The sequence below is a fragment of the Rana temporaria genome, chromosome 6 (assembly GCF_905171775.1).
Source record: "Rana temporaria chromosome 6, aRanTem1.1, whole genome shotgun sequence".
Taxonomy (NCBI): Eukaryota; Metazoa; Chordata; class Amphibia; order Anura; family Ranidae; genus Rana; species Rana temporaria.
In genome coordinates this window covers 94,779,468-94,793,693 of record NC_053494.1, presented here as the reverse complement: position 1 = coordinate 94,793,693, position 14,226 = coordinate 94,779,468, and the positions used below count along the sequence as shown (strand labels likewise).

Below are 14,226 nucleotides of genomic sequence, written 5' to 3'. Positions count from 1 at the left end.
TTTTGATTTGATTATTATTTTTTTAAACATGTTTTTTTCTTTTTGTTAAGAAAAGTGTGTCTATTGGATAAAAGTAAGGCCCCATACTCACGACCAAACATGTCTGCTGAAACTGGTCCGCGGGCCAGTTTCAGCAGACATGTTTGGTCGTGTGTGGGCGCGAGCGGGCCGAATTCCAGCAAACATTTGCCCGCCGGGCCTTTTCCCAGCGGACAAATATTCCTGGACTTGTTTTAAAACAGTCCGCTGGAATCCTGCCCGCTCGGACATGTACGGTCGTCAGTACAGACCTACCGTACATGTCCAGGCGCCCGCCGTCCCTCGCATGCGTCGAATGACTTTGACGCATGCGTGGAAGCATTTTAAAGGCAGGCCGCCCACGTCGCCGCGTCATCGGCGCGGCGACACCGCGGACACGCCCCGCGTATTGTTTACGCGCGGACTTCTGTACGATGGTGTGTACAACCATCGTACAGAAGCCCTCTGGCAGACATGTACGGTGAAAACGGTCCGACGGACCGCTTTCACCGTACATGTTTGTCCGTGTGTACCCGGCCTAAGTGACCATAAACAGTGATTCTTGTAAGTGTTCATAATGACAACTATTTGGCAGGCTGTCCAAGCCTCACCTAGACCAGGACAAATTGGGGTTTATTTACTAAAGGTGGAGAGTTCAAAATCAGGCTCACTTCTGCATAGAAACAAATCGGCTTCTAACCTCAGCTTGTTCAATTACCCTTTTGGCAATTTGGTTTCTATGCAGAAGTGAGCCTGATTTTGCACTCCCTACCTTTAGTAAATAAACCCCATTCTGTCTGTAAAATGTGGGTGGTCCCTTAACAAGACCCTAACAGTTCTGGTGGATGATGTTCCAAGTTAAACCCAGAGGTGCCAGATTTCTGTGTGATTGGGTTAGGAGATTCTCTGGGAGTTTTCATGTGTGGGTCCAATGTCGGTTCACATGAGGTGCATTTTGAGGCTCAAGTGTTGGTCGGCCGAGCTCCCAAGAAACTGGAATGGGTGCCCTTTGAGGGCCAAAGGCTATTTCGCAATGCTTTAGATACATTTATTCACAATATTGCTAGGGGGAAAAGTACACTTTTGCCATAAAAGAAAGGGACAATGCCTTACTTCCCTTCCAGACTTTGGGTTCCATACAAAAACCCACCACCCCCTTCCATAAATGGAACTAGACTCTCAAGTCTTCCAAGGCAGGTGATAAGCCCACTTTCCTGTGAAGGAGGCTGCCCCTACTGCTGGCTTTTGTGTCAATTTGGACACAGGTTGTCCTGAAAAATATGGGTCAAGAACATTGTGTTTAGAGGCTACAAGTTGGTGTTTTTCATCTTGTCTCCTTCAACAAATGCATCAAATGTGTTTTTTGTCTACGGCAGAAAAGCGTTAAAATTCAGCAATCAGACTGTCCTTTTTGCACTACTAGACCCTTCAGGGTACTTCACCCTACATCAGGGTTTCCTGAACAGATTTGAAACCAGGTCCAGAGATTCTTGGGCCTTTGCAGTGGATGCCCTCGCGACTCTGTAGGGTCAGTTTAACCTGTTTTATGCCTTTCTCTTTCTGAACTTCTTGCCTCATCTGCTCCAGAGAATAGAGAGGGAAGACTTTACAGTTATTTTCATTGCACCCAATTGGCCCAGTCAGGCTTCTGGCAGACTCTCAGTGGCCCCTCATAGATTGTCTAGACCTCTTATCTCAAGGACCCGTGTTCCACCCTGGCTCAGGTTCCTAGCTTTAACGGCTTGGCTTTTGAAGCCAAGTCTTTGAATTACAGGGGATATTCAGATTTAGTCACCCCCCCCCCCACTTTGTTAAAGGCCAGAAAGTAATCTTCCTGTAAGGTCTACCACCACACCTCAACATCGTACTTTGCTTTCTGTGAGGAGAAGAAATTTGATTCCAGGAAGTACTTTGTAGGATGAGTTTTGTCCTTCCTTTAGTCAGTCTTGAACAAGTCCTTAGCCTTGAAGACCATTAAGGATCAGATCTTGGCCTTGGCAGTGCTATTCCAGAGACCTCTTGCTTCTTATGCCGCGTACACACCATCACTTTATGTGATGAAAAAAAAACATAATTTTCTGTGAAGTAAAAAACGACTTTTTTGAAACTTCAATTTTCAAAAATTATGTTGCCTACACACCATCGTTTTTTCACAATGCTCTAGCAAAGCGAGGTTACGTTCACCACGTTTTTCCATTGAAGCTCGCTTCATAACTAGCTTCTGGGCATGCGCGGGTGTAAAAACGTTGTTTTAAATGTCGTTTTTTGCTACACACGGTCAATTTCTGTGAAGTAAAAAACGACGTTTTGAAAAACGACACATAAAATTGAAGCATGCTTCAATTTTTTTGTCGTTTTTCACAAGACATAAAACAACGTTTTCCCCCACACACGGTCATTTAAAGTGACGTTTTTAAAAACGCCGTTTTTTTTCCCATCACATAGTGATGGTGTGTACGCGGCATAACTCCTTGGTGAGAGTCTTTTGTAGAGGGAGTGGCTCACATGTACTCTGTTTACTCAGTGAGACCGCAACCTAGTTTTTTTGTGTCTTCAAAGATCACCTTGAACCTATCAGAGACATTTCTCTTTGTATCCTTTTTCATAAAGTTGCGGTTCTCATAGCCGTTACCTCAGTTTTGAGGGTCTGAGTTAGCGACTCTATAATATCTCATAAGATCTAAGTTGTTTTGAGGCTCAGAACCTCCTTCTTAACCAAGGTGGCTTCCACTTTCCACATTAATAATGTCATAGTGTTGCAATCTTTTCATCCTGCTCCGAAATATCCTAAGGAGCTTGTTTTTCCACTATGTAAATATGGTTTGGACTATGAGAGTCTACCTTTCGACTACAACATTTTGTCTGCCTTGACTCCCTGTTTTATTACCTAAGGGGTTCTTAGAGAGGGGAGACTGCTGCTTGTTCCACTATTACTAGACAGATTCAAAAACTCATCATTCAAGTTTATGATCTAAAGGGGAGAGTTCCCCTTTCTCCTATAAAGGCTCTTCAGAAGTGTTGGTGCTTCATGAGTCTTTCAGCATCTGGCCTCTGCCTCTCAGGTCTGCTGCTCACATGGTTGCTAAGTTTTATCAGGTTGATGTTTGGAACTTGGCAGTTTCTCTCAAAGGACTTGTAAGGGGCCTTACCTTAAAGCGGAGCTCCACCCTAAAGTGGAACTCACGCTGATCGGGACAGGTATTTGCACCCACTTCCGGCCACACGCTACGGCCAAAAGATGGGTTTTTCTGACTTCCCGTCTGTCGCCCATTGTGTGCTGGGAACACTCGGCTCCCAGCACACAGCGTGTGAGCCAATCGGCGGGCGCAGCGCGTCTCGCGCATGCGCCGTAGGGAACCGGGTAGTGAAGCCGGAGCGCTTCACTTCCTGGTTCCCTCACTGAGGATGGCGGGGGGAGCAGCAGAGAGACGAGCGATCGCTCGTCCTCTGCTGCGGACGGCGCTGGACTCCAGGACAGGTAAGTGTCCTAATATTAAAAGTCAGCAGCTGCAGTATTTGTACCTGCTGGCTTTTAATATTTTTTTATACTGGCACATCCGCTTTAACTTGTTAGCATTTTTTGTTGTTGGACCTGTTAGCTGTTGTTGCCTGTCCCTCATGGAATTACTTTTGAACATCCCAATGTTCTAAGGATACCATTCCTGTGTCCTGTCATGTAGAATATAGAAACCAGGATTTTTGACTTGCCTGTAAAACCCTTTTTTTTAAAGCACATAACGGGACATAGACACAGAGCGGAGGGTCCTATGATCACAAAACTGAAACATGCTGAACGTGTGAGGGTATAATCAGGGCAGGTTTCAGATTTGCTTTCCAGTATCCAATCACCTGGAGATGGAGCTTAACCCAGTGGTTTAGGAATATTGTTTGTGTCCTGTGATTCACTTTAAGAAAATCATTTTACAAGTTATTTATGAATCCTGTTTTATTGTACTAACCTCTCTGGAACTGAAACTGAAATCTAATCCTAATAGATACCGTATTTATCGGCTTATAACACGCGCCGGCGTATAACATGCACCCCAATTTTAAGAGGGGAGTTTAGGGGGAAAAAACATTCTCAGCACCCTTAACAGTACACGGCCTCCCCCATCCAGTACACATCCCCCCCATCCATTATACATCCCCCCTCCATTATACATCCCCCCCATCCAGTACACAGCCCCCCCATCCATAATACATCCCCCCATCCATTATAAAGCCCCCCTCCCCATTCCTATTGCAAAACGAAGCTTCCATTTACCTCAATAGCTCCGTTTTTTTAACTGACCTGGTCACATGACTGCTCTCCTCTGATGGGCATGTGACTGCTCTCCTCCTCCAATCAAAGCTACACTCAGAGGAGGAGGAGAGCAGCCTGAAAAAAACGGAGCTATAGAGACTTTTACAATGACACTGACAGAGGAAGAGCAGTTAACAAGGGGCTGGCAAGTGACTTGTTTTTCAACTTCAGACTATGCAGAGAGCACTGTTCCAGGGCCAGGTCCCGATCCCCGCCCCCTGCTGGTAAAACATGATATCGGCGTATAATGCGCAGGCACTGTTTACCCTCTGTTTCAGAGGAAAAAAGTGTGCGTTATAAACCGATAAATACAGTAACTGAAAGTAAAAGCCCAAATATTGCATTTGGCAAGTACATTTTTATTACGCAAGTCATAACAACTCTAACCAGCGTTTTGAAGCTTTGCATGTTGTCTTCAATAAGGTGCAAGTGAGTCTATTAATGTATGGTGTAGTGCAATCTTTATTGCTGCAAGGCTTTTTATTTTTTTTTCTCCTTTTAGCCAACAAAAGAAAATTATTAAAAACGATGACAAATCTTCATGCATTCAGAATACAAAGGTAAGAAAATGCAGTTATAATTTAACAGTAATAACATGACTTTAGGCCCTATTACAGTATACCTACAAGCAAAACCTTTTTGTTTTATTTTGTTTTGGAGTCGAGAGGGATGTTTGGTTTTTATTGCTGTCTGTGCCCCCGTTTGGGAGAGCCCTCCTCTCTTTTTGTCATGTTTAGATTTATCTTTGGAAGTAGAAGTAAAAGAATATCCCAAATGAACATTGAGGGAAAATCTTACAATGGGTACACTACTGGTGATTCTAGGGCCAACAAGGGTTTCTCTCAAGTTCAAGGCAGAAGAAAAAAAAAACTGACATTGGATATAATCATCCCTTAGTTTATCCAATATGTAAAAAAATGTTTTGCCTTCAGTTTTTATTTAAAACTTTGCCTATGAATAATTTAGGGAAATTAATTTTGTCGCCATTTCAAAGGTGCATGCAGTTTTTTGGTTTGACATGGTAAATATCTGTTGGCTCAGCACAACCCCATCTTTTATATTTTACCAATCAATTGGTAATACTGTATATGGTGTTTTGTCCTTGTTGTGTTGTGTATTTTTGCTGAAAATGTGCACTTGATAAACTGCTGCACTAAAAGCTCATGACATAAAAAATAGAAACTACTAACATTTTTATTTTCCAAGCTCTCTACTTCCAGAAAATGTTATGTTTTTGGGGTTTTCTGTAATGATCAAGCCTACCGTAAATAGATTTTTTTTTTTTTTTTTATAAAAAAAATGCTTCGGCAGCAATCATGTTCCAGTGTAACTAAAGGCAAAAGTGGATAGAGTAAGAGAGGATTTATAACCTCCGTCAATTTTTTTTTTTTGCCATCTGTGTCCCATTGGAGAGATTTTGCTTCACTTCTGTCACACAGCCAAAACAGAAAATTAGAAAAAATCTCTCCAAAGTCAGGGAATCCCGATGCGTCACCAGGGTTACCAGAACGGTTGTCCAGATTGGAAGATTTCTCCTCTTAGGCCCCATACACACGATAGAATCCATCCGCAGATAAATCCCAGCAAATGGGTTTCTGCGGATAGATCCTATGGTGTGTACACGCCAGCGGATCTTTTTCCGCGGAGAAATCTCCTCTGGGATGGATTTCAGCAGATCGAATATTTGCTGTGCTGCACAACAAATCCATCTGCTGGAATCCATTCCAACGGATGGATCCGCTCGTCTGTACAGACTTACTGGATCCATTCGTCCAAAGGGATTCCCCGCACGTGTCGTAATGATTTGACGCATGCGTGGAATTCCTTATATGACAGCGTCGCGCCCGTCGCCGCGTCATAATCGCGGCGACGGCGCGACACGTCATCGGCAGAGGATTTCCGCGGGGATTTCAATGCGATGGTGTGTACACTCCATCGCATAGAAATCTGCGGAAATCTTTGAGAGGATTTATCCGTGGAAACGGTCCGCTGGACCGTATCTGCGGATAAATCCTCTCGTGTGTACGGGGCCTTAGTGTTCTGATGTCAACACATAATTTGGGATTTTCTTCCACTTTTGATGAAAATGGTGAACAGGATAAATAGAATGAATCTTGCTAACAGGGGCAGAGATGACAATAAAAACTAACAGGTGATCTATTTCCTGTCTACTCTATTCAAAACTAAAACAAAAAAGGTTTGCCTTTAGTTACAATTTAGAGGATGTTTGCTATTTTGAATCACATTCTGCTATAACCAAATGACTTTTTGGAAATCTGTTGCCTTGCATGAAGAGCCTGCCAGTAAGAAGACTTCCGGTTGCCTCCAATTTGCAGCAGCATTATTTGCCATATGTGCTTCTTTGGTTGGCCGTTGGGCTGCTTATTAGGTCTAGGATAGGCAGCCCAATGGCCAACTGAATACTCATGCAACAGAATAAAAAAATTGCCAAAGAAAACTGCATTCAGTGAGGCATGATGCCTACATACTTAACAGATGTTGGGTTTACATTAATATCCCTTTAAGATGTACTACATTTTTCATCTTATATAATTCCTAAATCCTCTAAGTGTATTTTGTAAGCACGGATAAGTGTTCCTTTGTAAAGGAAGTTTATAATTTGGATTCATATTTATGCATGTGTATGGCAATGCGTTGTGTATTGTTTTTTATTCTGACACATACAGTATATATACAAAGACAAATCTCCTGCGCTCCGGTATTTTTTGGAAAGATGTTTGAAGAAAAGGTGAAACTCAATAGCAACTCAATTAAAAGGTATCTTCCAAAGTCTTGCAGCCCTCCTCTGAATCGTTGGAATTCATAAAACTAAAGGAAACAAAAGAGGAAAAACGGAGGGCGCACCGACCTAGTGTGATACTGATTGGTGGATTTTATTAAATAAATAAAAACAAATCATAATACTCACAAAAGGAGTGTTAAAAACAGGCCTTGAATCACAATGCAGCAAAGAACCAACACCATCGGCATAGCACGATATTGTTTCGATCCGTGACCGTGGCTAGGGCTGACGCGTTTCAGGGGAGAACCCCTTTCCTCAGAGCTAAAAGGTCTGCAGTGCTTCCTCACCAAGGGACTTGTCTCAATAAATACTAGCTTTCAGTAAGTGGTAAAGACACCCCTCCCATGAAGTAGGAGGTGCATGGCCGGACACCCACCCACATGTCTGTCACCTTTTCCTTATTCCTCTCTCCATGTCTATATCAAGCCATTCTTAGTATGAATGCACAGTCCAAAATGCACTATACCTAGCAATGTATACAAAGATGTACATACAAATAACTACCACAATAAGGCATCAATATATATACACACATACATACACACACCACAATATGGGAAGCCTTTTCAGTCAGAGCACTCAGCAGATTGCTGCCTCCAAGTGTATGGTTACAACAGATCAAATCAATAAAGTGCCAAAGTGTAATGAGGCCTCTCCTAATCACACTTCCAATAAGGGGCTGTGTAGTTGCTCATATGTGCCACATAAGCCCCACTTGCAGTGCTGTGCCTACCTTCCTTGGACGAGGAGGCTGCTGGAACGCACGCCCAACGTGGAGGAAGTTGTTTGCGCTCCAGCCGAGTCTACGTTCCACTGCGCATGCGCGTGACGTCATCGACGCCGCGCGCGGCGCATATACAGTGACAATGCGCTCCAGCTTGTAGAACCAGCAGGCTGGAGCGTCTCCTTCCCTGCTAGATGGCACGTTCTCAAAAGGGAGAGTTACACCGTTGCCATCTAGTGGTGAAAAATGGATATTGCCTCACAGTGTCGCCTCTATATAGCAGGACATCAAAAATTCAGAGAAAAGGGATATGGAGAAGCACACGTAGAGGAAGCCTTTCAGAAATACCTCCAACTCTATGAGAACGATGGGTCAGCAAGCGAAAAAATCGTGAAACCTAAAGAGGGCGCAATATCGACAACACGTTTTTGTACTAGATTCAATAGTAGAGCTTCCACTATACAAAAAATCTTTAAAAGAAATTGGAAGATTCTGACAGCTGACCCTTTCCTCAAGACTTGCATTCCATCGCATCCCAATCTGGTCTTTAGAAGACCGAAGGATCTGAGAAGTATTGTAGCTCCTAGCAGAGTCAAGAAAAACAGCAGAAATAAAGGACTTGAAAGCCCCTGGTCTACGATCTTCGACCAGAAAGGAAGCTATAAATGTGGGGTGAATACATGTGGTAATTGTATACACATGCATCATAGGAAAAAATAAGTTTTTGGGGTGGATGGAAGATGCCATAAGATCAAACAATTTATTAATTGTGGAATTGAGTTCGTGATTTATGGCATTATGTGCCCATGTGGCCTGCTTTATGTAGGGCGCACTTCACGACAACTAAGAACCAGAATGAACGAACATAGGAGCAGCATCTCTACAAAAAAAGATAAAGGCTCCATACCCAAACATTTTAGAGAAGTTCATGATGGTGAAGTGGAGGGCCTCAAAGTCTTTGGCATAGAGGCCATTCAAAATGACCTAGACAGGGGGAAGAAACATCAAATTCTCTGTAAAAGAGAAGCATATTGGATTTTCACTTTGGGTACAATGGTGCCGAATGGACTGAATGAAGAAATAGAACTGCACACTATAACATGAGCAGAAAGAGAAATAATAATGTTCTTGTCCTGTTCCAGTATGTCCCCCCCTCTTCTTCATGCCCGCATCCCCTCCTCTATCCCTTCCTCCCTCAAAATCATCTAAAACTATTCATCTATCAAATTCCAAGGCAAACCCCCCCCCCCCCTCCCCTTCTTTTCTCTTCCCAAAACAAATAGATGAGTAACATAGTTAGTACAACAGTTATCCATGCACTAATCATCTAGTAATGCAAAATAGATAATAATTCAAATGGCCTAAAGAGATGTCCATGCCACCTGTCCATCGTGGACTGGATTTATGTAATTAACTGATCTTTTATCATCATTTTTTATTCTTTGTTTTCTCGCTTTTTAATATTTAGTCTAGTCGATTCATAAAATCATATGTAGTACCACTGGGGTCACCTTATTGTAGGTGCCCCTAAGGGCACTGTGGGAGGTTGTAACAGTATGATCGCACGGTTAGCTATGTAGATATCTGGAGGGTCTGCAGTCCTTCTAGACACCATCACCTGGGACCTCTGTGAGTGTGCATCCATAAAGGCTGGGCATATGACCATAGACAACATTATTATTGTTATTATTATTTCACTTTATTATATTATTGCTACCATTTGAAATTATGTGGTTTTTAATTAGATTAAATGGTGGTTCACTTTTATCTGGAATTTATTAATAATAATTAATTATCAACTCCTTTAATACTCTTTTTAATTATGCATTATGTGTCCGTTTTTGAAAGTTAGATTTTAAAATATTTATAATATATGTCTTTTATGCAATGGGTGTGTAATAATATTAATAATAATTTTTCACCTGCACAAGGTTGATGGCTCGCTCCATGTAATTTACTTCCCCCTAAAATTTCCTCCTCTCCCCTCCATTCTTCCTTCCCTTTGGTGGTTTGTCATTCAGTGATGATGTCCTGCTATATAGAGGCGACACTGTGAGGCAATATCCATTTTTCACCACTAGATGGCAACGGTGTAACTCTCCCTTTTGAGAACGTGCCATCTAGCAGGGAAGGAGACGCTCCAGCCTGCTGGCTCTACAAGCTGGAGCGCATTGTCACTGTATATGCGCGGCGTCTATGACGTCACGCGCATGCGCAGTGGAACGTAGACTCGGCTGGAGCGCAAACAACTTCCTCCACGTTGGGCGTGCGTTCCAGCAGCCTCCTCGTCCAAGGAAGGTAGGCACAGCACTGCAAGTGGGGCTTGTGTGGCACATATGAGCAACTACACAGCCCCTTATTGGAAGTGTGATTAGGAGAGGCCTCATTACACTTTGGCACTTTATTGATTTGATCTGTTGTAACCATACACTTGGAGGCAGCAATCTGCTGAGTGCTCTGACTGAAAAGGCTTCCCATATTGTGGTGTGTGTATGTATGTGTGTATATATATTGATGCCTTATTGTGGTAGTTATTTGTATGTACATCTTTGTATACATTGCTAGGTATAGTGCATTTTGGACTGTGCATTCATACTAAGAATGGCTTGATATAGACATGGAGAGAGGAATAAGGAAAAGGTGACAGACATGTGGGTGGGTGTCCGGCCATGCACCTCCTACTTCATGGGAGGGGCGTCTTTACCACTTACTGAAAGCTAGTATTTATTGAGACAAGTCCCTTGGTGAGGAAGCACTGCAGACCTTTTAGCTCTGAGGAAAGGGGTTCTCCCCTGAAACGCGTCAGCCCTAGCCACGGTCACGGATCGAAACAATATCGTGCTATGCCGATGGTGTTGGTTCTTTGCTGCATTGTGATTCAAGGCCTGTTTTTAACATACAGTATATATGTCAGCCAATTCACCTGCACTTTAGTGTGCACTGCATTGCTCAAAAGAATAGCAGGTGCTTTTTTGTGGGTAGAGGCTTGTTAATGGACTTTAACCACTTGCCCGGAAGATTTACCCCCCCCCCCTCCTTCATGACCAGGCCATTTTTTACGATACGGCACTGCAGTACTTTAACTGACATTTGCACAGTCATGCAACACTGTCCATAAATGGAAATTATGTAATTTTCCCCCACAGATAGAGCTTTCTTTTGGTGGTATTTGATTACTGCTGCGTTTTATTTTTTTGCACTATAAACAAAAATATATATAAATTTACACCAAATCCCAATAAGCGTATATTGGTTTGTGAAAACGTTTTATACTGTCTACAAACTATGGTGTATATATACTGGAATTATTATTTATTTATTTTTTAATGCTAGCAATAGTGGCAATCAGCGACTTTATAGTAGGACTGTGATATTGCGGTGGCCAATCTGACACTTTCTGGGAACCAGTGACACAAATACAGTGATCAGTGCTAAAAATATGCACTGTCACTGTGCTAATGACACTGACTGGGAAGGGATTAAACATTTAGGGTGATCAAACGGGTTAGATGTGTGCCTAACCAGTGTTTTTGTGTACACTGTGTGGTGTTTCTACTAAGGGATGTGGTGGATTTTGCAGAGGAACAAAATCTACCACATCCCTGCTGACAGGGCGGAGCTCTGCATCCTGTGTGTCCCCCTGCCGATCAGCAGGTGTCGGTATCCATCAACCGGCACCTGCTATTTGGCATCTGCCATGACTAATGACAGCAGAAGCGGCGTGCACCCCCTTACTGGAAATGTAAGGCTGGCTCGGGCACTGATGGATCACTGTGTCCAGAAAGGGAAAATCTATTGGAAGGTGCCGACAAGCAGACAGTATTCCAAGCTGGACCCGCCGGTGTGTGTAGAAGGCGTCACTGAAGCCCCAGGCAGAAGCACAGTGCCTGGAGGGGAAAACCACTATAGCTGGACACACGCCAGCTACGGGACACAGTGATCAATCAGTGCCCAAACCAGCAAATACATAGCTAATGAATTATGTACTGTTTTTACTATCTTGTGAATAAATTGCAAGTTTACTGGAGATACTGTGGTTTATTACAGCCACCATCTACAATTTTTTATTCTGGCTCCTGAGCGCTGTCAGCCTTATTTGTTTTCATATTTGGCCTAAATGCTACTTAAAACTCCCAAAACATTAATATTACCAGAAAACAGTGAGCAGGTCCTCTTTTGGATACAGAAGGGATCTATTGAACTCCAGCAGCTGTTTATTCATTGCAGAGCAGGTTGGGCAACAGATGCTCCTCTATCTGCTTCTCTGCACACCATCCTGACAGTTTTATTATATTGTAAAAGTGACGAGGCAGCTCTACACCTGGCACAATCACTTTACCAGAAAGACCCGAGCCTGCTGAATTAAAACTAAAACAGGCTGCCATTGATATAAGCTTGTTTATCCCTTTGGTTGCAATGACTTGTTGGACACGTCATTGGCAATCAAAGGGTTAATGCAACATGTGTCACAATATGCATGAATGTGCATAGTCCTAGGGATGAAAAATTAGGGTTTTTGGGACTTTAAATGAGGCACGTAGCACACTAGGCTCAGTGCCTCCATTCCTTATTTGATATAAGAGGAGAAAGGAGGTTGGGACTTTAAATGAGGTTCATACGAAACAGTTGGTGAATAATGGGTGTAGGGACACATTAATAGATCATATGTTATATATATATATATATATATATATATATATATATATATATATATATATATATATATATGGAGTCACACAGCAATGCATTAAAAAAAAATGTGTTGAGAGCAGTTTTTATTGGACAGTCTCATCAACCAAATGTAAAATAAATTAATATTTACAGTAATTCATACATGTGATAACACATGTGGTACCCCCCAGAAATAAGACAATACAATAGAGTCCATGATTGGCAAAAGGTTAATGTATAAAGTATAAACACATAGTTGTAAATAATTGCATCTTAGAAGGCTTGATGAGTTTCGTGGAGTATTCCACTTCCTTAGGAGCAGGTGCAATGTGTGTAACTATAAAAAGTATATAAATAACATTGTAATCTAACGATTAAACAAAAAGGGGAAGAGAAAAAAGCCCACCCAAAATGAAGGAATACCCTTCCCTAGTTTACTTACACATCAGCTCACAGGTCAACAAGGTATACTGTGGACAGAGGGCCATTTGGGGATGTCTGCATCGAGAACTGTGGGAGTGCTACCCATGAACCCCAAGGCACATATGGGAGGATCTCACGATAAGTGCAAATCTCCATTGTGTGGTCAATAGTAACATAGTCCACAATCCCAAAGGGAGTCTATGAAAAATATATTTAATGTATACATAGTAAATGTAAAAAATATATCTAGTGTCTTAATAATAATAACAGGTACATCCTGGTGTCTGTAGCTGCTACCTGCGGTGGGTGTTGGCAAGTGGTTAATTACAAATAATATTTCTGTAATATGCAGATTGAAGGGTGTTAACCTTTTTTGTGATCAGAAGTCCTCGCCCAAACCCCAAAAAAATGATATGGCAGAATTACCATAAACAAAAACGGACAAAATAAAAAAAATGTCTCAGCATTGATATCTGTGCAGGGTAAAGCTCAAAATAACACATGTCCAATACTCTGTCCATGATCAGTGATCCCAAAAATCTCCAAATCAAACTTGTACATTGTTGGGCATGTGGAGGGTACAAAACAGGAAATCCTAAGCATACAAAATTAAAATATGTGTGCAGCATCACACCAGACTTGGACATCCATATCTGGGCCAAAACACCCCAGTTCTAGATTTGGTGCAAACCCACACTTGCTTGATTTGTAATGCGATTTATTGGGGTTCCATTATGTGAAACCCATCAGAAGCAGAAGTGCTAACCTGTTAGCCACTGAGCTGGCACATGTGGAACCTTCCTATACATTAATACACATATACTGCATTTCTTTGGACATATAGGTGGTGAAATTACATTAGTCAGGAGTTATTCTTCTTGATTTATTCTGTGATGGTTGGTGGTTTGTGGTGTGTGAGTGTATAATAGTGATGTTACCCTCTGATTTTTGGGAATTACATCTTTATTTCTGATGTAGGTACCCATATCAAATTTTTTTGGGCTCAAATTAGGATAATTTGGAAATAATAAAAAACACAAAATTGTGTCTCATTTTAAATTTGCATCTGCAATGTTATTTGTGGTTTGTAAAGACACCTGTGCGAGTTTGGGTAAAGATTTTTTTAAGATGGACAGCAACAAGTGAAAGTGACAGACAAAAAATATTTTACCAAAACTTGAACATTACACATTCTAGCATTCTTAAAAACAAAATAGATGACCAAGAAGCAACATTGTTCCAAGGACAATTTCTTTTAGGGCCAGTTCACACCAGAAGCAGTTC

At 42.0% G+C, this 14,226-nt stretch overlaps 1 protein-coding gene across 3 annotated transcripts in view; it reads left to right on the top strand.

Annotated features, from left to right (window-relative positions):
- LOC120943613 (katanin interacting protein) overlaps positions 1-14,226 on the top strand; it is a 227,576-nt gene that overhangs the window by 104,207 nt on the left and 109,143 nt on the right. For all 3 annotated transcript variants that reach the window (XM_040357002.1, XM_040357000.1, XM_040357001.1), the window contains one exon: positions 4,824-4,881. In XM_040357002.1, coding sequence (XP_040212936.1) covers positions 4,824-4,881 — 58 coding nt within the window. The remainder of the gene's footprint in view (positions 1-4,823; positions 4,882-14,226) is intronic.